Consider the following 26310-nt stretch of genomic DNA (forward strand, 5'->3'; position numbering starts at 1 on the left):
CTGCAATCAATGAGGACTCTGAACTCCACCAAAGATGGAATTGGGCCAAACTTGGCACACAGAGCCCCCCACGACCAGCAAAAAATACTGGAGGTTTTTTGGGGAAAAATTCACCTTGATTTGGGGGTATTGTAGTTGACCTACACCCAGAGAGCACCGTGAACCCAAACACCGATGGATCATACTTGGGTCACAGACCTGATACCAAATTTTATTACTGGGAGAAGCTGACTTTTCTCAGAGTAGAAATTCACCCATGACCAGAGAAACTGTGACTTCCACCTGGTCCAAATTTGGCACCAGAACCCCCATGACTAACTCGACCTACTGGTGGGGTTTGAGGAGATTTGTAGTTTACCTACCTACCACCATGCTGGGATTTGTAGTTTACCTACAGCCAGAGAGCACACTGAACCCCACCAATGATGCATCTAGAGCAAATTTTCCCAACATAACAAACTTTAAGCATTGATGGAGTTTCTTGGGGTTCGCCTGGCATGGTGTCAGTTGTAGTTAATCCACAACCTTATGCATTTCGTACAATTAAAATTGACTTTTTCAAATAACCCAGGCAACATCAGTACCCAAGCTAGAATGGATATAAACTAAACACTATACCAACAACATTCCTATATTTGACCAGTATTGTTGAAGAGAACAATTTCTCTCTCCACTTACATATACCTCTAACACATTAAAATGAAACAAAGAAAAATACTCTCTATCTAAAAGCCATTAAAAAGAAAGAGAAAGAAATGACTTCCCACCCCTTCAAGCAAAGGCATCCATCAATTTTCTATAACTGTACTTCTTACGACTAAATTGCATTTAAACTTCTGCTAAAAAATAAATCCCGTACTAAGACTCAACCTTCATATCTCTCAGGTAATGCTAGGAAAAAGCATTTTATCCGTCTGAGATAACAAACCATTCTTCTGTATTCAAGGAATCAATATTTTCCCCTTTTAAAATCAGATATTCTTATCTTTTTCCCCCCATATAGCATCATACTTTACATTTCAGTCATTTTTATTGCTTAAAATTTCAATAATTTTAGATTTAGCTAAATAGTGATTCCGCAAAGAGATCATATTTCTTTACCTGGAACCATATTCAAAAATTTTATCTTGTCATCAATCTGCCACATATATATAAACAGACTCCAGAGCATGCCGATGCCTATTTGGAGGGAATAACAGGTCTATAAATTCTATATATCCTGATCCCAAACTGAACAGTCCAGGAAGATGGGGAAGAGGCTATTTTTTGCACCAAATGGCTCATAACTGTGTTGGTACCACAGACTTATTTCCTTTTCCCATCAAATGCACTCAGCTGTTAAATGTTGCTGTTTTCATCTTTGCGGCACCTGTAACTTTTGTCCCTTTTATCTGCAACAAAAGCTTTCTTGTTCATTACTTTATGCAGTGGTGGTTCCAGCAATTTCTTGGGCCAGCTAACACCTCCCAACAAAGGATTCCCCCAGGCAGGAAGCAGCCAGGCTTTGAAGCTGAAAGGCCATTCAATGCTAATCAAGCTGGCCAGTTGCAACATTCACACTTGCCTCAATCAGGCAAGAGATTTGTTTTTGTTTTTTTATCCCACCTTGGACATTATTCCACAGATATATAAACCCCACTTGACTAGTTTCCAACAGACCTCACAACCTCTGAGGATGCCTGCCATAGATGTGGGTGAAACATCAGGAGAGAATGCTTCTGGAACATGGCCATACAGCCCAGAAAGCTCACAGCAACCCAGTGATTCCAGCCATGAAAGCCGTCGATAACACAATTTCTTGGGTGATCTTCCACGGTCTTAATTCCAACATTAATTCCTCTATCTCAGAATAAAACTCACTTTATCTTCTCTTATCTGCAGTTTGGCTCACATTGCACTAGGCTTGATCGATCCACGAAAAATTTGATTCTAAACTCGTTTCAAAACTAGAGGGGGGCAGCTTTTCGTTTCTGATGGTATTTCCGAATTTGGCCCCCCCAAAAATTCGAAATTAACGAAAATTCGTTATTTTCTAAATTAATTCGTTAATGGCGGACGCGCATGCGCAATTCCCAAAAACAGCACAGAGGGAGAGGACTTTACAGGACTCTCCCACCCTCATTTTTTGAGTGATCTTCTTCAAACTTGGTACAGTGGTAGAACACATTTAACACTGATAGCTCACCAAAATTTGGAACGTTTCCCTTATCCTCTGATTTTTGGCGAATTTTCATAGCTTTTATAATAAACCATTTTTTAATAATTGCAGAAATCTGTTCCTGGTTTGAAAGTCTTATTTCCTGTTAAATTGGGTTGTCTTTACTGTGAAAGTCATTGTTCTACTTCAGAAACTTTGTTTTTGTGGCTGAAACTTTGTTAAATTGGTGTGTGTGTGATATATACTGTGTATATATATAATATATATATAGTCCCTGCATAATGTGTGTGTGTGTGTGTGTGTGTATAGGTAAAGGTAAAGGTATCCCTTGACGTTAAGTTCAGTCATGTCTGACTCTGGGGGTTGGTGCTCATCTCCATTTCTAAGCCCAAGAGCCAGTGTTGTCCATAGACACCTCCAAGGTCATGTGGCCGGCATGACTACATGGAGTGCCATTACCTTCCCGCCACAGCGGTACCTATTGATCTACTCACATTGGCATGTTTTCAAGCTGCTAGGTTGGCAGAAGCTGGAGCTAACAGCGGGCACTCACTCTGCTCCCGGGATTTGAACCTGGGACCTTTCGGTCTGCAAGTTCAGCAGCTCAGTGCTTTAACACACTTCGCCATCGGGGCTCATGTATATATAATATACATACACATACACACAATGTGGAGAATATGTGGAAAGGTAGATAGATAAGTTGGGAGCCACAGCGAAGGCACCTTCCTGGGAGCAAGGTCTAATAATAATAATAATAATAATAATAATAATAATAATAATAATAATAATAATAATAATAAAAAATCCCTTACAATATCCAAGATGGCTCACTGCTACAGAATCTTGGGAGGTTTAGTTTGATATGGTACCATTATTGGCAGAGAAAGCTAAGCTGTAGGAGTTGAAATCCAATCATTTATCCTCCCTATAGAATCAATTTTATATGCATTTTTAGCTACAGAAAAGCTAAAATCAGGACAGTAAAAGAACAACACTCAGAAAATGGGAATTCCAGACAGGAAACAATCAGGGCCAGCTAATACCTCCCAACAAAGGATTCCCCCGGGTAGGAAGCAGCCAGGCTTTGAAGCTGCAAGGCTATTCAATGCTAATCAAGGTGACCAATTGCAACATTCACACTTGCCTCCCACAGACAAGAGTTCTTTCTCCCACCCTGGACCTTCCACAGATATATAAACCCCACTTGCCTAGCTTCGCACAGACGTCAAAACCTCACCGCCGGGCCCCTCTCTGTCTCTCTCGGTCTCTCCATTCCCGGCTCCATCCGCCGCCTTCCCGCCTCACAAAGAGACACCAGGCCTGAGCTGAGGCGAGGCGGCGGCGGCGGCGGCCATTTCCCCCCTCCGTCTTCCTCCTCCTCCTCCTCGGCCTCCTTCCCCCTCGGCCCCTCCCATTGGCTGAGCCCGTGACGCCCCTTTTGCTGAGGGGCAAAAGGAAAGGGCCTGAATGGTGGGAGTTTGGGTGATTTGCAAAAGCTTTTTTTCCTAACGAAAAAAACGACGACATAACGAAAAACGGCCTCTCGCGATTCGAAACCGCGATATCCAGACATGTGGACAACCAATGCTTCAAAATTGCTTCAAAACAAACGAAAATAACGAATTAATAACGGTTAACGGGGAAAACGAATTATTTGAGCAAGCCTACATTGCACCTATATTCTGCTCCTGGTTGCCTCTCTCTTTCCTTAAGTGACTTCAAACCTTGGAATTTGTTCATGCCACTTCTTTCATTCAGTGTCATCTCAGTGCTTTGGTACATTTCTCCTCCCTGGATCCAGAAACTGGCTGTTCTTCCTGCCTTGCTACTCTCTCATCTAGTGTTCGACTCGAATAACGTTAGAGACAGAAATAAACTTCCATTGGGATCGACATGTTTCTAAAGTTCTTTAGTATGCCATTCTGCAAGAGAAAGTAGTTTCAGACTTGTAGACAATAGGTGGAAAAGGCCTTTTATGAACATGAGAATTTCATAGAATCCTAGAGTTGGGGAAGACCCCAATTGCCATTCAATCCAACCCCATTCTGTAATGCAGGAAGACACAATAAAAGCCTTCCCAACAGATAGCCATCCACCTTCTCTTTTAAAGAAGGAGACTCCAATATATTCTGAAGCACTCCCATACAGCTCTTGACATCAGGGAGTTCTTTCTAATATTTAGGTGGACTCTTTTTTCCTGTACTTTGAATCCATTGCTCCATGTCCTGGTCTCAAGAGCAGCAGAAAACAAGCTTGCCCCTCCTCAATGAGACATCCTTACAAATATTTAAACATGTCTATAGTGTCCCCTCTCAACTCTTTTTTCTCTAAGTTAAACATACCTAGCTCCCTAACTTGCTCCTCAGGGGGATTCACAGTTTTGCAGACCTTTCCCTATTTTGGTCACCATCTCTGTTCACATTCCACCTGATCATTTTCCTTCTTCAGCTGTGGTACTGGACACAGGTGAAGCCAGACCAAAACAGAATAGAGGGTACTATGACTTCCCTCAATCTATTGATGCAGTCTCAAATCACATTGGATTTTTTTTAGCAGCTGTATCACATGGTTGACTAATTTCATCAGCACCTGCCTTGGTTTTGTCACTCTGAGATCTTGATTAGATTGGTGAGCTCTTGAAGACAAACTCCAGCAGAACTAAGACACAGAACAACAAATTGCAAGAATAGAGATTCCATCTCAACATTAGGAATAATTTCCTGATATTAAAACCTATTTCATAGGGGAAGATGCTTCATGGGAGTTGGGTGAAGTCTTCTTCTCTGAAGGCTTTCAAGCAGAGACTGAATGGCTGTCTGTTGGTAATGTTCTATTTGTCTTCTTGCATGGCAGCATGGGGTTGAATTGGATGGCACTTGAGTTCTTTTCCAGATATATGGTCCTATTATTCTAAGGTGCCTAGGAGATCTGGGAATAGTAACATGCCCTTTCCAAAAAAGGTAACCCCAGCTCCTGTCGTATCTATTCAGATCATTGTGGTGGACAAGGTTGTGGTGCAGTGTGCTAAAGCACTGAGCTGCTGAACTTGTGGACCAAAAGGTCCCAGGTTCAAATCCCGGGAGCGGAATGAGCACCCGCTGTTAGCTCCAGCTTCTGCCAACCTAGCAGTTCGAAAACATGCAAATGTGAGTAGATCAATAGGTACAGCGCTGGCGGGAAGGTAAGGGTGCTGCATGCAGTCATGCCAGCCACATGACCTTGGAGATGTCTATGGACAACGCTGGCTCTTCGGCTTAGAAATAGAGATGAGTACCAACCCCCAGAGTCGGACATGACTGGACTTAAGGTCAGGGGAAATCTTTACCTTTACCTTACTACCTTTTAGAAGCTAATTCCACAAATATAACTGTGTATTATACAAGTATAATGAAGGAGCTCACAATGCACAGAATCATAGAGTTGGAAGAAGCCACAAGGGTCATCTAGTCTGATCCCATTCTGCCATATGCATATAATGTATATTTGAGAAATGTATGCAAATTTCTTTTGTTCTTCTGGGTAGGAGAAAGCAAGGAAAGGAGGAATTTTCAGAAAAGCAAACACGAATATTGTATAGATGTTAGGAAGTACTGTATTGGTTCAAGTTGGATGTTAGGAAGTATATAGATTTGTTTCACTGCTTTTATGAATATGTAAATTGAGAATAAAAATATATTAAACATAAAAAAGAAGATGTGTTCTGAGAAATTTGGGGGCCATTTCAGCAAAGAGATGCATCTCTCTCATCCCCATGCTGTTTCCTTGTAGGATTCTCCGGAGATGCCTGACTTCTCCCTCCAGCATACAGCACATCAATCTCTTTCCCGCTATGACTGGAATTAACTCTTGTCCTCCTCATTATCTCATCTCCGTTCCCAATCTGTTTCTAATCTCTGGCTTGACATTTCATCGGATGCCATCACCGGATGAGCAAGGTAGAGGGGGCGAGGGAGAAAAACCCAACAAAAGAAGGGAGGCAGGTGACTATTTTTTTGTCCTATATCCACTCAGGAAATTTCTGATTGAATGTCAGAAAGGTGACAGACAAAACAGACAAAGGGAGACACAAATAGACAGAAACTAGTGGCTTCCATGGCAGTTGGGCAGTCTGTTTACTCTGGGTTTTACTATACATCTTAAAGACATTGTCCAAGATGCTGATATTCCACATTGGTTACTTAGTTATACATACCAAGGCTGCACTACACCTTAGAATTAATGCAGTTTGGCACCACTTTAACTATCATGGCGCATTGCTATGACACCATGGTAACTATACTTTGGTTAGGTACCAGCATCCTTTGGCAGAGAAGACTAAAGAGCTTGTGAAATTACAACTCTCATAATTCCACAGCATTGAGTCATCGCAGTTAAAGTCAGGTCACACTGCATGAATTCTACCATGCAGATCCAACCAGATCCTGAATCTTGTATTCAGGACCACATGCTAGTATATATGCTCCCCTTAAAAATAATTCTGAACCTGGCCCAAGACTCAAACCACTACACCACACTGGTTCTCTATCCAAATGGGTAATAGTAACACAATCCAAGGCTAACAATTTCCTTGATGAGTTGTATCACACCTTTTCTATAAAAAATTGGGACTCAAGGTGATATACAAGAAGACTTTAAGAGCCAGGTACAAATAAAAACACAGGACTATATTCTAAATCCAATTGTAACTCACAACTAGACTAAATCACTGAATGAACTGCTGAATGACGGGGCCTGAGAAAAACTTTGATGCAGTGAGTGTGCTCTTGGTTTTATTCCTGATCTTGAAGGAGTTACCCAAGGTGGTAAATCATGTTTGGGGAATAATATCTCCCTTAAAATCTTGAATTAAATTGAGAGCACATCTACCACTGACTGCTACAAACAAAGTCAGAACATGGTAATATCTATCTGAATCCAGGTCTATTAAGTTGAAATTAGCAATGAGATTGAGGCCAATACAGAATATATTAAATACAGTACACAACCATTTAATGGACATAAGTAAAGAAGTATGCCAACTGCCCTCCAATGAATCTCCCATTTGCATCAGTTAGTTAGTTTGCAGAAATTAGCCCAACATTCCTTGGAATTGAATTCTAAAGTCTGAGAGCTACTATGAGTCTCCCCACTGACTTTGAGCAAACCTGAAAAGTCAACCACTTACCTGATAGTGAGCAAGAGTATTGAGTCTCTTCCAGTCATTCTCTATCTTGGTTGTGAGGTCCTCGTCTTGAAGGATCATCCTGGCTCCACTTGCTTGCCGCCATTCTGTGGAAAGAAAGAATTTCTCTAATAGAAGCCAGAGGACACTGTTCAGAAGATGGAGAACGCCACTATCACATAGGAAGCTGACTTCCCATTTGTAGATATACAACCACCAAGATGTCAGTTGAAGACAGGACCCAACTTCCAAGGACTTACAGAATGAAGCAGTAGGAATGGGCCATAGTCTGTAGCACAGACAGTCCTAGAATCGGAAGAGATCCCAAGGCCCACCCAATCTAACTCCGTTGTGCCATACAGAAATACTCAATCCAACCATTCCCAACAGATTGCCATTCAACCTGTTCTAAAACCTCATGACAAGAAGACTCCACCACATTCCCAGCCAGCAGTGTATTCCCCGTCAATCAGTTTATACCATTAGGAACATCAGATCATAAAGAGATCCATAATGGATCAAACTATTGTCCAATTTATTCTAATAATCAGTGGCTAAAGTAATTGCATTTTCACATGAGACCACCAACAGAATATGAGTGCAGCCACATTTTGTATCTCATGCTCCCCAGCAACTGGCAGACAGGGTGTTCAACCTCTAATTCCAGAGATTCATTTGGTCATCATGATTAGAAACTTTGGAGAGACCCATCCTCCATAAACTTATGCTGAGGGTTGAAATGTCATTAATTTATCCAATCTCCTTGAAGACTTTTGGAAGTAGTAGAAAGAGCCCTCCCCCAATGCACTCAAAGGGCCTTGGGGATCCAAGGTTGTCCCCTAGACTCTGATAGTTTCCCACTCCTGCTTTAAGCTATTCAAACTGGAAATCAGCACTATAGCTTGTGGCAGTGGGTTCTGCAATTTAACATGAAGACGTCCTCTCTTTGATCTCTTTTGAAGCCTCCCACTGTTCAGTTTAAGTAGATGGTGATAATGTGTTGTCGAAGGCTTTCATGGCCGGGATCACAGGGTTGTTGCATGTTTTCCAAGCTGTATGGCCATGTTCCAGAAGTATTATCTCCTGACTTTTCACCCACATCTATGGCAGGCATCCTCAGAGGTTGTGAGGTATGCCTGCTTCTGAGGCACCTCTGAGGATGCCTGCCATAGATGTGGGCAAAACGTCAGGAGATAATACTTCTGGAACATGGCCATACAGCTCAGAAAACATGCAACAACCCCAGATGGTGATAAGCTTTGGCATTATGAAAGGAGCGAAACACGCTATCACTGTCATGTCTAGGTTGACATTGTACATCAGAGTTGTGTAGAGTCTCTTTCTCTTTGGGAATTCCACACTGATCATGCCAGGCAGCCCTTGTGCTGAGTGGCTGCATTGCATAGCTGAAAGCACACCTGAACCAAAATGCACATCAGATGCACATACTAGTCTATATGCACAATAGTGCCCCACATATGCTGTCTGGGGTGTGGTGGAGGTTTTTTAACAGATGCTGGATGGCCACCTATGAGGAGGGCTTTGGTGGTGTGTTTTTGCAGAGCAGAATGGAGTTGGACTGGATGGCCCTGGGGGGTCTCATCAAAATCAGTGATTCTGTCATACCCCAGCCACCTTTGGGTTCTGAACCTGATTCAGAAATGAACTTTGACCAGGATGAAGCTTATTCTGACTTTTTACCTAGTTCGCAGAGTTCCTTCCAATTACAGAGCCCAGCTGTTGATAGCTCGGATGCTTCCTTAATTGGGAGAGATACTGAAAATATAACTCCCGTGGTAGAACCAGATGTCCCGAGTTCCCCAGGGAATGTATCCTTTAACAGAAGGGAGTTTCTGAATCGCCAGAGATCAGAAAAATAAGGGCTTCGAAGGGGTCAACGTTTGGCATCTCAAGGGGATAATGGATGGGAGATTCCCTTGGGAACCTCTGGGGAGTTTGGTTTCCCTTTGCTGTGATTAGATCTAAGTTCCATTAAAGTGTCCTACACGGTGAACACTTTTTGGTGTCAACGTAGCGATTTCCTGAGAACACTTCACCGACTCCAGTTCCCTGATTTCACCAAGCCGAGTTTCCTGTTCCTGGCGGCCAAGCTGAGCCGCGATTCAAACCGAAGTAAATTCACTTCCTTGCCTTGTTCCTGATTCAAGATTGGTTTTAGCTTCGTCTCGTTCCTGCCTTGATATCAAAGACTTCCTAGTGGCTTTGGACCTTGTTATTCACTCTTACTTTCTGTTTGTTTTCCCTGCTCAAGAACTTTCCAACAGTTTTGAGCGTGTTTAAGTTTCTGGACTTTGGACAATAATATTAGACATTTCTCTTCAACTCTTTGGACTAATTCCTACCTTTTTACAAAGGACGATTATCCATTCATCCTTTCCACTTATTCATTCCTGAATTTATAATTGTTTTAATAAAGATATTATAGGATTATTGGTCTCTGTTTGGTTTCCAGTGCTCACGCTGCCTTGGGGTGCAACAGATTCTATGGGCGCATCTATATAGTAGAATTAATGCAGTTTGATTCCATGGATTTGTCATGACTTAATGCTGTGAAATTTAAAGTTTTACAAGGCCTTAGACTTCTCTGCCAAAGAGTGTTTATGCTTCACCCAACTACAACTCCCTGGATTCCATATCATTGAGTCATGGCAATGAAAATCGAACAGCATTCATTCTACAGTGTAGATGCACCTTGTGACATCTACTTCTGCTTCTCCAACCTTGAAGTAAATTTGGATGTTCTCAGCACAACACAAATGTCTAGTGGCTTTGGTATGGGAACATATGCATTCACATCAGATACCAATAGGGTTCCAGTCATATTAACGCACAGCATTAAGAGAAAAATACTGCTTTGCCTTCTAGCCCTCCCATTTGCAGATCAGTGAAACAGTGGGGAATCCCATACAAAGGTGGACAAGGTTCTCATGCTGTTTGCTATGTTTCCACCTCCTACAGTTGCAGCAGGAGGAAATCCTATTAACTTTATCATGCCTTCCAATCGGAAAAGGTGACAAATGGAAACCCAGGGGTCAGCAATTGTGAACTCCCTTTATTGTCTTCAGGAGATAGCACATCTTTAGTTCATGCAGCAATTACATATTTGGGGTGTGGGGGTGTGGTACAAGGTTGCTGAGAGATAAGGAATTCCAGGAACCTCAGACAAAAGGAAGATTTGTTTCAATGAATTCTAAGGCTCTAGTAAACTTTTGCAGTGGAGCAACTAGATGTAGATTAAACCAAAAAGAGCCCAAGAATTAGTTTTTGGTCCAGAATATAATAAGCAGGAGAGCAATGAAGTGGCAAAGCCTCTATTTCTGGGACCCCACAAATAAACAAACAAAAGGCCGGAGGGGAATGAGAATATCTGTTGGGAAATCATCCTGGACTACTCAAGTCCAAATGTAGTTAGATAGATGATAGAGTTAGATTGAGGGAATCATTTCCCTGTTTCCAAAGCATCCCTAGACAGGCTTTACTGTGTTTCACTCTATCCTGTTTACATCACATCCCTTACTTTGAAGTTAGTAGAAATGTGAATCTTTAGGGACACTAACTTCCCATTGGTCAGAATGTCTTTTATGGCCCCAATCAACTGGACCATTTTGGAACCATTTTGGTTCTCTCTTCTCTCTTGTCCCTTTGTTGCATCCTGCCATCTCTCCTGGCAAGATGTAACCATGTAGATGTTTGTTATTTTTCCTTTCTTATTTTTCCTTAGAAACCAGTCTATAGTAATCTAGACAGCTCCCAAGCCTTTCTATCTACAATGGAGTTCTTTTTACCTGAATAAATATTTTTGAACTTTTATTGAGACTCTGCAGTCCACTGCAATCCTAAAAGGCTTCTCTTGCTCGCCAGTGTAAGTAACTGTTGCATTTGAAAGCTTTACTTTTGCTACTCTGCTGATTTTGGTGGAATCTCCCCCAGAGAGGGTTAAATTGAGTCTAACCACTCAGAGATTACCACAACAATATCTGCCTTCTATCATAATTGTAGGCATGATTTGAAGGCAAAGGGCTATAAAAGCTTGACAAAGTTTGGGAAATGTGAGATTTGACAGGTAAACCATCCTTTGATGGTCACATTTATAGAGACCGTCTCATTTTGGAAAATCAGTTGTTAATAAAGGGTCTATCTGTCCCATTGGGTACCAAGTTCAAAAACATCTTCACAAAGTTTCTGTTTTCAATTCAAAATGGAGAAAAAAGCAGAGTAGGATATGATTGAAACAACTTTTGATATCTTGAACTCCAAACTTTGCTGTTGGATATCTGTTCAATACGTGACTTGTGGGAAACCCTAACTGAGGAATCTTTTCAAATTCTCCAGTAGTTAAATAAAATGAAATGAATGTGAGATCTAATGGAAGGAAAACTGACCTTTGCCCAAACCGGAGCTGCAGGAGTGCCAGGTGGAAGTATGAACCGTTTCTTATAAGACGGATTCTGAAGTGCTTCAAGCTCAGCCATCTGAACACATCCCATCCTGAGACAATGGCTCCAGACAGAACCTGGGCAACAACTTTGGCCTGGAATATTTTCTGGGTTGGAACAGCCATGAGACCCCCTGCAGTGTTGTAAAATCTAAGGATTGCACCAACAGACCTCAAACTACTGCTCTAGTAGCTACTATATAGGGCTTCCAGGAGATGTTTTCTATAAAATGAATGCCTGGGTACTTACATTCCCAGCACTATACAATCTTATAACCATTGATGGCCCAGTGAAAACGGGAATTACTTTTTCCAAACACCATCACCTTTGTTTTGATATAGTTAATGTGCGGCTTTCCTTTAGAACAAAATACTCCGAGGTCTTAAGAATCTCAGAGGGAAACCTAGTTTTCAAAGCATCTCAGCAAACCTTCAGCTTCCTGGCATTTCAACTAATCACACTAATAATATGAAATGAGAGATGTAACTTTAGAAGTTTTCACTTGCTTAGTAATTTTCCAGTAGGGCTTAATAATTGGTGTTTAATGACTGGCTACTATATATTCAGCACACTCATGCATATGATTGGTTTTATGTGGTTATATACTGTTTCTGGGAAGACTATCAAAACTTGTGTAAATAGTAGCATTTATTTTTGTTTTAGTACCAGATTGCTCCCTTGGAATGCTGACATTTAGCCTCTTCAAGTCGCTTTGTTGATTTATGGAGATTCCATAAATTTCATAGGGTTTTCTTAGGCAATGGATACTCAGAGGTGGTTTTCTGTAGCTTTCTTCTGAAAATGAAGGGGTAGATTTCCCCTTACAAAGTAGAGTCGAAGACTTAGATCTATTACCAGAGTAGGCAATAGACCTTACTTATGTTGGGCATGGGCTTGTTTTGTTAGGCTAGGAGTGCTGTCCTAAGTTGAAACTGGCATTGGCTGTCAGCAGATTCAGGTCCCAGCTATGCCAAGTACAGCACTTGCCACCAAAGGAACCTTTCACAGAATACTATAACACAGCTCTACATTGGAACTACGTATGTGTATTTGTATGCACCTTCAAATTGCCTGTTGACTTAAGGTGACCCCATTAATTTCATAGCATTTTCTTAGGCAAGTAGTTTTGCCAGTTCCTTCCTGTGAAATATAGTCTACGGCATCTGGCACTCCTTCATGGCCTCCCATTCAAATACTGACCCGGTTTAGCTTACCAGATCAGGTGTGATTTGGTGCCTTTAGGGTATATAGGTCAAAGTGGTTTTCCCCACTCAGTTAGTTGCACGTCACTCTTATTATTATTTTTGTGCAATGTGCTGCAACCCCAGAAATATGTGACTTTCTGACTGCATTTGTTTCAACATTAAATTCTAGAAAGAGTAATTGGTGAATCTGTGTTTTCGAAGAAGTCGGAAACAATTCCTCCTCCGTTGCCAGGTGGGAATAGAGATGGATGAGCATTTGAGCTTACTTTGATGACAATTAGTGTTTTGTTCTCTCAGGAAGGAAAAAAAACCTCTTTTTTAAATAAAAGACAAATGCAGATGAAAAGAAACAATCATTATCTCTGTCTCTCAGTGGGAATACTTCATGCTAAAGCAGGATTGCCCCGAATCTGGCCTGCCGGCTGTAAGCTGAAGAGATGATAATGATGAAGGCTAGAAGGCTAGAAGCTGAAGTCAATGACATTTTAAGGGTCACATTTTCCCTCCCCTTTATTGGGCTTGGCAGGATGTGAGTGGCCTGCAGATTAGGAAGCCAAATGGGCCAACCAATCCTAGAACTGGATATGAACACTTTGCAGGGATTTCAGTGATGGTGGACAAAAAAAAAAATCATAGACTAATATTGTTGGAAAAGATTCCAAGATTCAACCCCATTCAGCCATGCAAGAATACACAATCCAAGCTCTCCTGACAGATAGCCATCCAGCATCTGTTTAAAGACCTCAAGAGATATTTAAACATATCTATCATGTCACCTTTAAACCTTCTCTTCCCCAAGTTAAATATACCCAACTCTCTAAGCCTCTCCTCAGAGGGATTCATGGTTTTCAGTATTTTGACCATTCTGGTTGTCTTTCTCTGGATGTGTTCCATCTTGTCCATATCCTTCTTGAATTGTGGTGCCCAAAATTGGACACAGTATTCCAAGTAAGGTTGGACCAAAGCAGAGTGGGACTATTTTTTCTCTATCAGAGATATCAGTCCATCTGCACTGAATGTCTTGCCAAAGAAATCCAAACAATTAAAGTTTCCAAGAACCTTGGAATGAACAGGGGCAGGTGGTGTCTTTTATGTCACTGAATCTGGATTATAGTATAGATTTTAAAGGTGTTATCCAAGGTGTTGAGTCTATTTAGAGGACTAGAGTCAGCACCTTGGATAGCTCCTTTAAAGGATGGTCTGTAGCTCAGAGCATATTTATCATATCACTGCAATGGAAAACAGCTGGCAATGCTAGGAATAAAATTGCCAAGCCAAAGGGGTAGATTGGGGTGGGGAGCATGTGGCTCTTTTTATGTATTTGGCCTACAACTCCCAGCAGTCTGAGACAGCATCACTAATTGGAAGTAATTATGGGAGCTGCAGTAGAATACATGTAGAGCATTTCCAATATCTGGGACAGGCGAAGCCAAACGTTGCTTCTAACTCTCTGACTGCAAACATCAAAAGCAACCTCACTTTTTGCATTCAGTGATCTCAGCCTTCCAGTTCTCGCATAAACTGCAGGTTTCTGTTCCCAGACATCATTAACTTGTTGCTGTCTCCCTATGTCCACAGAGGTCATTGCAAAAGCATTCAGAGAAGAAAGGATGTGGGATGTTTAGCATTCTTTGGCAGAGATGGGAGGGAATTCCATCACTGTGGTGGATAAAAATGCGAGCAGGGAGCCGCAGAGCCCTCCTGAGGTTTATGGAAACATCTTTGAGAGAAACATTACAACATTAGTGGCAGGCAAGAGCTCTCTGCCCTGCTGTTAATAGCATTTAAAACGTTCATTATTGCCCCTTTCTCATCCTTCCCTCCACACCTGCCTGGGTTCTCTCTGTGAGCAGAGAATGCAAGAGAGCTTATGCCAGCAGGTAGAACAATTTTGTTTCTCCTGCACCATGAAATGAGTGATCAAATTGCAGCCAGTGTGTGTCTCATATGTTATTTGTGCTTAAGAAGACCTCCCCTAGAATGTGCTAGGACTAGGCCTTAGAGAATCATAGAATTCGAAGAGACCCTAAAGGCCATCCAGTCCAACCCCCTTTAAATGATGTCCAGTTCTACAATTCATGTCTGCTTCCAGGCAATGGCAGGTGATGCCAAATTTGCACCAGGGTTTAGTCCACACTTCAAGGCGAGGAAACTATTTCTTGTCCTTTCTGAGAACGTCTGCCTCAATGCATCTCTGTCAAAAAGTCAGCAATCACAAACAATTTATTTGCCTTTTGAAATTATATAGAGCTATCACATAGCAGTTTCTGTGCAATTTGAACTGAAGTCTTTCCACTTTGTTTTCCCCTGAAATAATTGTAAATAACACCTGTATCAAGGCAGCAGTAACTAACTTCTATGAAAGCATCTATTGACTTTGCACACAAAAATGGTCTGTGGATATGATGGTGTCTTTCAAAACACACACACACACACACAAACTCTTGCCAACGTACCAGATTTTAAAATATCTTTCCTGTGGAAATAAGATAAATGATATATTTACACTTTCAGGCAAAAACCTTGAGTACAATCACCACCTCACCAACCACAACTGTTTTCTATAATTGACTTAATAGATGCATTTTCCCTAGATCTCAGATGCAACTCACCTAGATGCAACTCACCTAGATCCATGTCGGCAGCTTTTGGACGGTGGGAGCAAGGTACATTCTTAAAAATGGCATCAAGGATCTTCTCCTTGACCTGGGTGATGGTGTCACAGTTCAAGATCTTCACGGGGATCTCAGGGCTGTTCACGTTATCAGGGTTCACACAGCTCAGGACCTGGAGAGAGTTCAGATGGAGTATGAAGAAAAGACATCACAAAATTAGCCAAGAGACCAGTTCCTTCCGGCACATGCCCATATCCTTCAACTGCCTGGATTTGGCAGAGAAACTGCTACTTAATCCTCTGACATCCCAGTTTTCCAGCTGTCATTAATAGGTACAGGTTTCTCTCCACTGATCTGCCTTCCACTTACTTGTTTTACTGCAAACTGAAGTCAAAGTGTAAAATAGTTACTGACACTGGCCAACACACCTTTTGGTGCTTCAGATGTTATTCCTATTTCTGGGTATATTTGACCTGCTGATTTCAAAAATGGCACTGGTTTTCACCTATCAGCTCTAGTTTTTGAGATACAGAACATATGTTAGATACCAGTCACCATCATCTCACCCCTGGAAAACCATGATAACCATTAAGAAACTAGAGCTAATATAGTCTACCCAATGCAATTTTCTGAATCAGTGCCTCAAATAACCTGAGGAACAGGTCTAAAAACTAAGACACCAAGAGAATGAGACAAAAGGAAGAAAGGAGGTTAGCTATAGTTATGAGCTTCCAAAAGGACTTAGTTGTAATTCTAATGTAAGTCTTTCTTTTCATGTTTCTCCAAAGTTCCTACACTAGTTTCTTTTAGAAAAATCATAACCATATATCCGAAGACCACAAGTACTACCAGTGGGTATGAAACATCTCCTTTCATCCATCTCAGTGCCACTTTAATGCCCAACAGCAGAATCAAAGACTAAATATGATCCCTATGCCCTTCTTCCTCCACAATCAATGGAGCCCAGAGTCTTGTTAGAAGTAAAATATAGTTTCTGTATGATGAAATGAGCATGGAAATGGGATGTGTGAACTTCCCTTGGTCTCCTCTGCTAAAGAACAATAATTATTTGAAGAATTTTTTCTTCTATTGACTTCCAAAAAGCATAGGCTGTAATGCTCATTGAGTATCACCGATGTTGCTAAGCAACACAGAATCTGGGGACCACCAGACAATTTTAGTAGCATCTGCAGGCAATACAGTTCATATTGTCCTCATCATGACCTGCTAAGCCCCATGGCATCTGATGCGCTGCATCACAAACTCATAAGAAAGAGATGGTCAAATTACTGTTGTGCTACCCTGTGCCTTTCCCGCATCTTGGTTCCCCCATCTGCGAATTTTCTTTGGCAAAATTTTGCATTCTTCTTTTCCTGATGGTAAGAGCTGTTTGATAATGGGATAAACTGCCTTGGAGATCAGTGGAGAATCCTTCTCTGGAGATTTTCAAACAGAGGTTGGTTGGACATGTGCTTTGATTGTGTATTCCTGTATAGCAGAATGGGATTGGATTGGATGGTCCATGGGTGGGTAGGTATCTTCCAACTCTATGATTTGATGATTATCCATGAGCAGAAGAGGTTATCCTTGCCCATTTCAAAGCCAAGGAGCCTCCGGTGGCCTAGGGGATAAAAGCCTCGTGACTTGAAGATTGGGTTGCTGACCTGAAAGCTGCCAGGTTCGAATCCCACCCGGGGAAAGCGTGGATGAGCTCCCTCTATCAGCTCCAGCTCCATGCGGGGACATGAGAGAAGCCTCCCAACAAGGATGGTAAAACATCAAAACATCTGGACATCCCCTGGGCAACGTCCTTGCAGATGGCCAATTCTCTCACTGCAGAAGCAACTCCGGTTGCTCCTGACACGAAAAAAAAAATGCAAAGCCTACATCCATTTTAGTGGTGTTGTAAGTCCATTCCAGTTTGTCACTTAGGCTTGAAAGGAGTTATCCAAGGACCCGGACCTACTTTAAGGTGATAGAACTCAGCACCTTGGAGAGCTCATTCACTGACGGGATTAAAATATAAAATTTTGCATTCTTCCTTTCCTGATGGTAAGAGCTGTTTGATAATGGGATAAACTGCCTTGGAGATCAGTGGAGAATCCTTCTCTGGAGGTTTTCAAACAGAGGTTGGTTGGACATGTGTTTTGATTGTGTATTCCTGTATAGCAGAATAGGACTGGCCTGGATGGTCCATGCGTGTGTGGGTAGGTATCTTCCAACCCCATGATTTGATGATTATCCATGAGCAGAATAGGTTATCCTTGCCCATTTCAAAGCCAAGGAGCCTCCGGTGGCCTAGGGGATAAAAGCCTCATGACTTGAAGGTTGGGTTGCTGACCTGAAAGCTGCCAGGTTCGAATCCCACTCGGGGAGAGCGTGGATGAGCTCCCTCTATCAGCTCCAGCTCCATGCGGGGACATGAGAGAAGCCTCCCACAAGGATGGTAAAACATCAAAACGTCCGGGTGTCCCCTGGGCAACGTCCTTGCAGACGGCCAATTCTCTCACTCCAGAAGAAACTCCGGTTGCTCCTGACACGAAAAAAAATAATTCAAAGCCTACATCCATTTTAGTGGTGTTGTAAGTCCATTCTAGTTTGTCACTTAAGCTTGAAAGGAGTTAGCCAAGGACCCGGACCTACTTTGAGGTGATAGAACTCAGCACCTTGGAGAGCTCATTCACCGATGGGATTAAAATACAGCGCAGATTCCCTGCCCACTGATATGACAGCCGCCACTGAATAGGTTCCATTTTAGCTGCATTTGCAAAGCGTTGGCAAGAGTTTTTCTGAGTCCCAGAGGCAATGTCTAAATTTCTTCTAACTTTTGGAAAGCAAGACCAGACCTGAAGCCTGAGTTGTGCTCAATCTAATTACGTTGGAACACAGCAGAGGCTTTTCAAAGGTCCCTCTTGCTCTGGCATCTGGCGGGCAGGTTAAAGGTTTCCTTAATGAGAAGGCCTCTGGCTGTACACCAAGATTTGCTTTATTCTTCCCCACCCTACAAAAAACCCCTTCTGCTCCCTGTCAGAAGCTAAATGCGAAGCATATGAGCAGAATCTCAGGCATTTACGGAGCATAATGGAAACTTGGCTGCAGCTCAGACGTCATTATTAGAAGCCTAGCATTTCATTTTTTGCTCCCTTTTAAACCAAAGTGAGGAAACATGACTCCAAAAAATTTGAAATGTACACTCCTTTTAAATTTAACACTTCTTAGAAGAAGAGGTGAATTGGGGGTCTGTACACCTTGCAGTATTCATCTCTTCTAGTTTTTTTCTCTCTTCTTTCAAGTACAGACGTTTTAAATGTCGGCCTCGGTCTCTGATTAATATAAGGTGAATCTAAGCTTTGGTGATCTTGTCTCGGTAGATAGTCAGTCACACATGTTCCATTAAGCCTACACCAAGGATATCAAATAATTCATCCACAAAGGATTTCCCCCCTTTGATGAAGCAAATGTTTGGCATAATCAGTGATCATGGGTAAATGATTCCATATCATCTTAGGCAACTGCCCAACAATGAGACACAATCCAAGAAGAAAAGACGACACCAGCTTGGCTTTGAAAAATAAGGCAGACAGGTTACTTGGAGAGATGAGAAAAGTGTCCCCTGACAGTAAGAATCCCTTGTCCATCGGGATATATTACCAGACAGGGGATGGAGAGGTGAAACCGTGATATGAATGACTGCCTCTGAATTATCTTTCTTCCAATCCCAGAATATCATAGAATTGTATTGGAAGGCTGAGGCCCCTTCTACACAGCAGATATGAAAGCAGATAATTCACATTATCTGCTTTGAACTGGATTAAATTAGTCTACACAGTCATATAATCCAGTTCAAAGCAGATCATCTGGATTTTATATGGCAATGTAGATGGGGCCACAGAGATTCCTAGAGAAGTATCCCCTCTAAGAATTTGCTAGGTTCCCTAAGATAATTCTAGGGACAATTCTGACGAAAGTATGCCATGGAATTGCATGGATGACCTAGCAAATTTTTCAAGAGATAATTTTGTAAGTGAAACAGCAGATATGGGGTCCATGGCTATGGGTGGGGATTACTGTATTTGGGCCCAGGAAGCACATGGAAGATGGCATTATGAGCCCTTTCCTACCAGTGAGGGAGGATGCAATAATGAAATAGGAGGGCGATCCTGCTTCTGACTGATGCAACCTGTCATGATCTTCAATCTGTGACATCTCTGGTCGGCTGACAAAGAACAGATGCCAGCCATAAAACGGGCCAGCCATAAAACCTCAATGACCCTCTGGTATGTGAGGGCCCCTATATATGTGGACCAAAGAGAAGGTTCTGGTATTCGGTACACTAAAATCTGTTGGAATCTACCAGCGTGTCTTGGTGCTCTTTCCTTTGGAAGACTGACCCACAGCACAACTGGGAGCAGAGAACCGACACAACCTCACTTATTGGTCATCTACTTTTATGGAGGTGGCTGGTGGCTGTTACAGTGGCCTGCAGAGCATTTATGTTTGTAACTTTAGTGACATGTTCAAGGCTACACAGTCTCATTGAATATGGAGCAGCTTCAGGTCTGTAACTCCATGTTACCAATCTGTAACTGATATATAGAATGCCAGCCACTGTTCTGCACAAAATAGTCAGCCCTCCGTTTTCAAAGATTCGGCACCCATGGATTCAACCAACCACCAATTGAAAATGTTTTTTTAAAAGCTTCAAAAAGCAAATCTTGATTTTGCCATTTTATGTAGGTAAAGGTAAAGGTTTCCCCTGACGTTAAGTCCAGTCGTGTCCGACCCTGGGGGTTGGTGCTAATCTCCATTTCTAAGCCGAAGAGCCAGCATTGTCCATAGACACCTCCAAGGTCATGTGGCCAGCCTGACTGCAAGGAACGCAGTTACTTTCCCACCAGAGTGGTACCTATTGATCTACTCTCATCTGCATGCTTTCAAACCGCTAGGTGGGCAGAAGCTGGAGCTAACAGTGGGTGCTCACTCCCCAGATTTGAACCTGGGACCTTTCAGTCTGCAAGTTCAGCAGCTCAGCACTTTAACACACTGAGCCACCGGAGGCTCCCATTTTATGTAAGGGATAACATTTTACGATGCCATTGTAATAGTGGGACCTGAGATCCACAGATTTTGGTATCCTTGGGCAGTCTTGCAACCAAGCCCCACCAGATATCAAGGACTCACTGTACATTGTATTTTAATTTAAAAAAAAGAAAAGAAATGGGAGGTTAATTTTTCTTAAAAAAAGAAAGGACTTTTTATATAACAAAATACAGAGAAAACATCCCAAAGTGTATTAAACTATCAGAATGTACAAATTCACACAGCTTCTACTGTGGGAATGAAATCCCCAGATCTCCTCCATCCCTGTTTCCATGTTTAAGTACACTGATAATGCTCTGTCATCACTCACCAAGGTCTTGTAGTCTATCTGTTGCCGTATGAGTTTGTCTTCACTGAGGGAGTATCGGGCTTCTCCAGTGATGGCATCAATTGGTCCCTTCTCCATTTGTTGCTTGATGGCACAAAACAGGGAGAAAAGGGGCTCCCCTGCACATTCCTGTAGCAATGAAAGAGAAGGTGGTTAGTCAGAAAGAAGCAGACAGAGATTGTTGCAAGGGATGAGGAAGAAATGTATTGAGTTCAATGGTGGGTCCCATCTTCCATGTCAGTGTAGATGTTGAATTCACTCCATGTTCTAGTCTAGAGCTATCAAGCTATCAAGATGATCAAAAATCTGGAAACCAAGTCTCTCATGGAATGACTTAAGAGGCTAGGTATGTTTAGTAGGAAACATAGAGAGGAAAACCCTGAGAGGAAAACCCTGAGAGGTGACACAATTGTTCTTATTAGTTGTCAAGTTGACTTTGACTGATGGCGACTCTACGAATGAGAGATCTCCAGGTCACCCAAACATCAACCATGTTGCTCTGGTCTTGTGGACTCAGGTCTACAGCTTGGCTTCATTGAGAGAGTATCTTGAGAATGTGGTCTTCCTCTTTTTCTACAACAATGGTTCTCAATCTGTGGGTCCCTGGGTGTTTAGGTCTACAAGTCCCAGAAATCCCATCCAGTTTACCAACTGTTAGGATTTCTTGGAGTTGAAGGCCAAAACATTTGGGACCCACAGGTTGAGAACCACTGGTGTAGATGTTGAATCCACCCCAGGTTCTAGTCTAGAGCTATCAAGATATTGAATCTCACCAGAGATTTGGAGATGGGCAACCAAGATGATCAAAAATCTGGAAACCAACTCAAATGAGCTGACTTTCTTCCTATCAAGACATAATAACTAACTTTCAATATCTGAAAGGATGTTAGGTAGAAGATGGAGCCAGCATGTTTTCTAATGCTCCAGAGACTAGAATATGAATGGATTGATTCAAATTAGAAGACTAGGGATTCCATATAACTATTAGGGGAAAAACATTTGTAATAAAAATCTGCTTAACAATGAGAGGGATTGCAAAAAACATGGTGGATTCTAATTTAGGATGTCCTTGGAATTTGATACGTATACAGTTGTCCCTCCACATTTGCAATTTTGGTTGTTGATCTGATTATTCATGATTTGAAATAGTCCCTCTAGGTTCATTTTAAATCTATGAATAACCAAATTCACTATGATTCTATAGTCAACTTTCCCCAGTCATACTGGAGGACTAGAGAAATCACATCTCTAGGAATGTCCAGCTCTTCTAATACAATCCTATTGTCAGCTTCCAGGACAAATTCTCCATAGAGTTATGGTGGAAAATACAGAAATTCCTAAAACTATGTTCTCTCAGATAAAAATATAGTATTTCTTTCACTTTTTTTCACTTTCACTGAGGTCTTGTGCACTGGGGCCGGGCTGTGGTGCAGGCTGGTGAGCAGCTGCTGCAATAAATCACTCTGATCATGAGGTCATGAGTTCGAGGCCAGCCCGTGGCGGAGTGAGCACCCGTCAATTAAAAATAAAATATAGCCCCTGCTCGTTGTTGACCTAGCAACCCAAAAGATAGTTGTATCCATCAAGTAGGAAATAAGGTACCACTTATAAAAGTGGGGAGGCAAATTTAACTAATTTACGACGTTGGAATGAGGAAGTGCTGTTGCAGTGGATGATGAAGCAGCTGCTCCCCCCTGTGGCCAGAATCGAACATCCCCTCAGGAGAAAGTTAAATTGCCTCTGTGTCTGTCTGTGTGTCTGTCTCTGTCTCGGTTCGATGTGTTTATGGGCATTGAATGTTTGCCCTATATGTGTATAATGTGATCCGCTCTGAGTCCCCTTCAGGGTGAGAAGGGTGGAATATAAATACTGTAAATAAATAAATAAATAACCCCAGCAAATGTGGAGGGCTGACTATTCATTGGAAGGGGCTGGGCCCAAATATTATTGATGTCTACAGCACCATCAACACATATGGTTCCTTATAAAAGGCAGAAGGATAGTTCTGGCCTCCAAGAGTTTTCCAAGGTACAATTCAGTACAAAAGTGGAAACAAAGAATGGTTAGGATAAGCAAGGCAGGGCAGAACAAGGAGAGAAACTATACTGCTTGCTACCTGGTGTTGCTGAAAAACTAAGTGTGTTTACAGAGAATAAATTCCCTCTGCCTTCAATATGTGCTGAGAATCACCACCTTAATCAATGAATCCCTCCCCCTTCTCCATTATTGTAGGCTGGCTGCACTGTTTGCTCACTCCTCATTCATCTTTTCCTCTTCCAGTGCTCTCTGTTGGCTCTCCTCCCTGAGCCGTTCATCCCAAATTCACTGGTGTCGTTTCAATTTTGTCCTCAGTAAATCCCTGAGAAGATGTTGGTCCCCAGTCAGAAGCATAAAAAGAAAAAGTTGGGGTCTCTTTAGCTCCGACACCTGCCTGCCACTTAATTAGCTTATCTCCCGGCTGCATATTGCCTCGGCGCGGCTGCCTATTGCCCTTATCGGCCAGCCTTTTCGGGCGAGAGGCAGGAAGACAAGAAGCCGAGAGGGGAAAAAATAAAATAGCCTATTATGGAGCAAAGCTTCCCACGACTCACCTCTCCCTATCCCCTACTTTCAGCCGAGAAAGGGAATCTGATAACAGGAGTCACCAAATCGACCTTCCTGGGCCCTTCAAAACTTTCCCTGCTGCGAGATGTAGCAGATCATAGGCGGCTGAAGGAGGTCTACTTAAGGACATCTTAAACCTTTCACACATTGGACAAATGCACCTGTAATTGGGTTATATAAAGGCCGCATGTCTCTTTTCTTGGATGTGGATCAGTGTTTTTGGTCACGGAAACCCAAGTCCTGCAACAAGGCTTGATCATAAATATATTGACCATGCCCCTACATTGCTCCTTGATCATGTATATTTGCCTTCACATTGCAGTTATCTTATGAAATAACAAAATTGTGTGACAAACAGTGTATTTCCTAATATGCTTATTTTTGGCAACAGGGAATGAACAAGGCCTGTTGTTTTGACAACACTAATGTATGTGATACAGTGTAATAGCTGTGACAAAATAGTGAAAAACCATTCAAAAATGCAGAATTGTGTTGTGACTCAGCTGGAGTCTCAGAGTGACTCTGATGGGGATTTTGGGATTCAGGTTCCAGATGTTAAGATGATGGGATTCAGGTTCAAGATGACTGATGGGAATTATAGGATTCAGGTTCAGAGTGTCCCTGCTGTGAGAGATGAGGAGCATGGAGGCATTCCCACAGCAGGGAATGGTGTTGATGATACTGGAGTTGATACCGAAGGTGCAAAAGGAGGATAGCTCCCAGTTAGATAGCATGCTGACAGAGGCTGCTGCTAACGAGCTGTCTGGCCTTGACAAAATGGCATATCTGGATCGAGCTGGCCGTTTGGAATTTCGGGTTCGCAGGAGTGTCAGAATAGTAAACAAGAAAGAGATCAGAGGCCAAAGAAATGCGTTCATGCTATGCAGGGAATATTAAAGGGTGTGCTGAGAGAGAAATCTTTGTCAAAAGCAATGTCTCGTTTGAGTTAGAAACAGCTCTTGCTTTCTTGGAATTATCCTGCAGTTTTGTGTATTCAAGTTCATGGGACTATGTCATGTATTAATGGAACCTTGTTTTATGCCTAAGGATTTCTTGGATTATTCTTTATAGCCTTGGTTTTGCAACAATCTTTTGGATCTTTACTTTTGCTTGTAAGGACTATTTATTTCCTATTTCCTAATAAACTACAAAAGACTTCAATCTGTGTACAGCCTGGTGTGTTCAGCAAAGTGAAACTACCCTGAGGTGCGACAAATGGCATGGCTGGAATCCTGCCAATTATTTTCAACTGGAGGACGCCCATTACATCTACTCATGAGTACATGATTAGAAACAGAGGTGGTTGGTATCTGCCATTAAGTTGACTTGAATTTATGGAAACCCCATGAATGAGAGACCTCCAGGAGATCGAGTCATCAGCTCTGGTCTTGCAAACCCAACGATATGGCTTCCTTGACTGAAACAATCCATCTATAGTGCAAGCTCCTTCTTCTACTGCCTTCCACTTTACAAAGCATTACTGTGTTTTCCAATGAGTCAGGTCATTTCATGATATGTCTGAAGTATGGCAGTCTTAACCTTTCAAAACAACATCTACTAGGATTCCAAAGCACTGAGGCATGGCCATTGGTGTCAAACCAATTAATTTATAGTACGGATGTATCCTATGAAAGACATGGGAACACTGTTTCTTGTTCCATTTGTTATCCCAACATACAATAAAGGGGAATATTTTAAGTCAGCTATCCCATGTTTGATGCATTCTCTCTCACCGTCAAGCAGGTCTTATGACAAGATTTTTTCCCCCTAATATTGAGGTGGAATTCCTATAGGGTGTTTTCATCTCTAGGACCCAGCAATGGGCAAGAATACCATATATACTTGAGTATAAACCAACCCAAAGATATGTCGAGGCACTGAGTTTTACCAACAAAAACTGGGGAAACTTATTGACTCATATATATGATGAGGGTACTGGTAAATTTCAAAAATAAGAATAAAAATAAATATAGTGGAGTCTCACTTATCCAACATAAACAGGCAGGCAGAATGTTGGATACGCAAAAATGTTGGATAATAAGGAGGGATTAAGGAAAAGCCTATTAAACGTCAAATTACGTTATGATTTTACAAATTAAACATCACAAACATCATGTTTTACAACAAATCGACTTAAAAGGCAGTCCAAAACAAGTTAATGTTATGTAGTAATTTATGAATTTAGCACCAAAACATCGCAATATATTGAAAACATTGACTACAAAAACATTGGCTACTAACAAACTGACTACAAATAAAGATAGAATTGCATAAAATGAACTTACAGTAGCAACATTGTCAGAAATTAAACCCATAAAAAGTTCAATCCTTGTTGCCTGGAGAAACAGCTGTGGATGGGAGCGGGAGGCAAATTGTGTTGGATAATCCAGAACGTTGGATAAGCAAATGTTGGACAAGTGAGACTCTACTGTACCAGTAAAATTATATTAATTGAGGCTAAATGTTTTTGAATATTTAAGATAAGTAGGTTAAATGTTTTTTTTATTATTTACATAAAACTGTAAATTAAGATAAGACGGTCTAACTCTGATTACAATATATACTCAAGTATAAGCCAACCCAAATATAAGCCGGCCAGGACCATCACTCAAGTATAAGCCAAGAAGGGCTTTTTCAGCCCTAAAAAAAGGATGAAAAACCCAGCTTATACTCGTGTAT

General features: G+C 41.8%; 1 protein-coding gene across 1 annotated transcript in view; it reads right to left on the reverse strand.

Moving 5' to 3' along the window:
- Window positions 1–26310, reverse strand: part of plxna4 (plexin A4) — a 612214-nt gene that overhangs the window by 50108 nt on the left and 535796 nt on the right. The window contains exons 24-26 of the mRNA XM_003220748.4: window positions 21010–21156; window positions 15612–15771; window positions 7326–7429 (exon numbers count right to left, since the gene is read on the reverse strand). Coding sequence (XP_003220796.1) covers window positions 7326–7429; window positions 15612–15771; window positions 21010–21156 — 411 coding nt within the window. The remainder of the gene's footprint in view (window positions 1–7325; window positions 7430–15611; window positions 15772–21009; window positions 21157–26310) is intronic.

Source organism: Anolis carolinensis, chromosome 5 (genome assembly GCF_035594765.1).
Source record: "Anolis carolinensis isolate JA03-04 chromosome 5, rAnoCar3.1.pri, whole genome shotgun sequence".
NCBI lineage: Eukaryota > Metazoa > Chordata > Lepidosauria > Squamata > Dactyloidae > Anolis > Anolis carolinensis.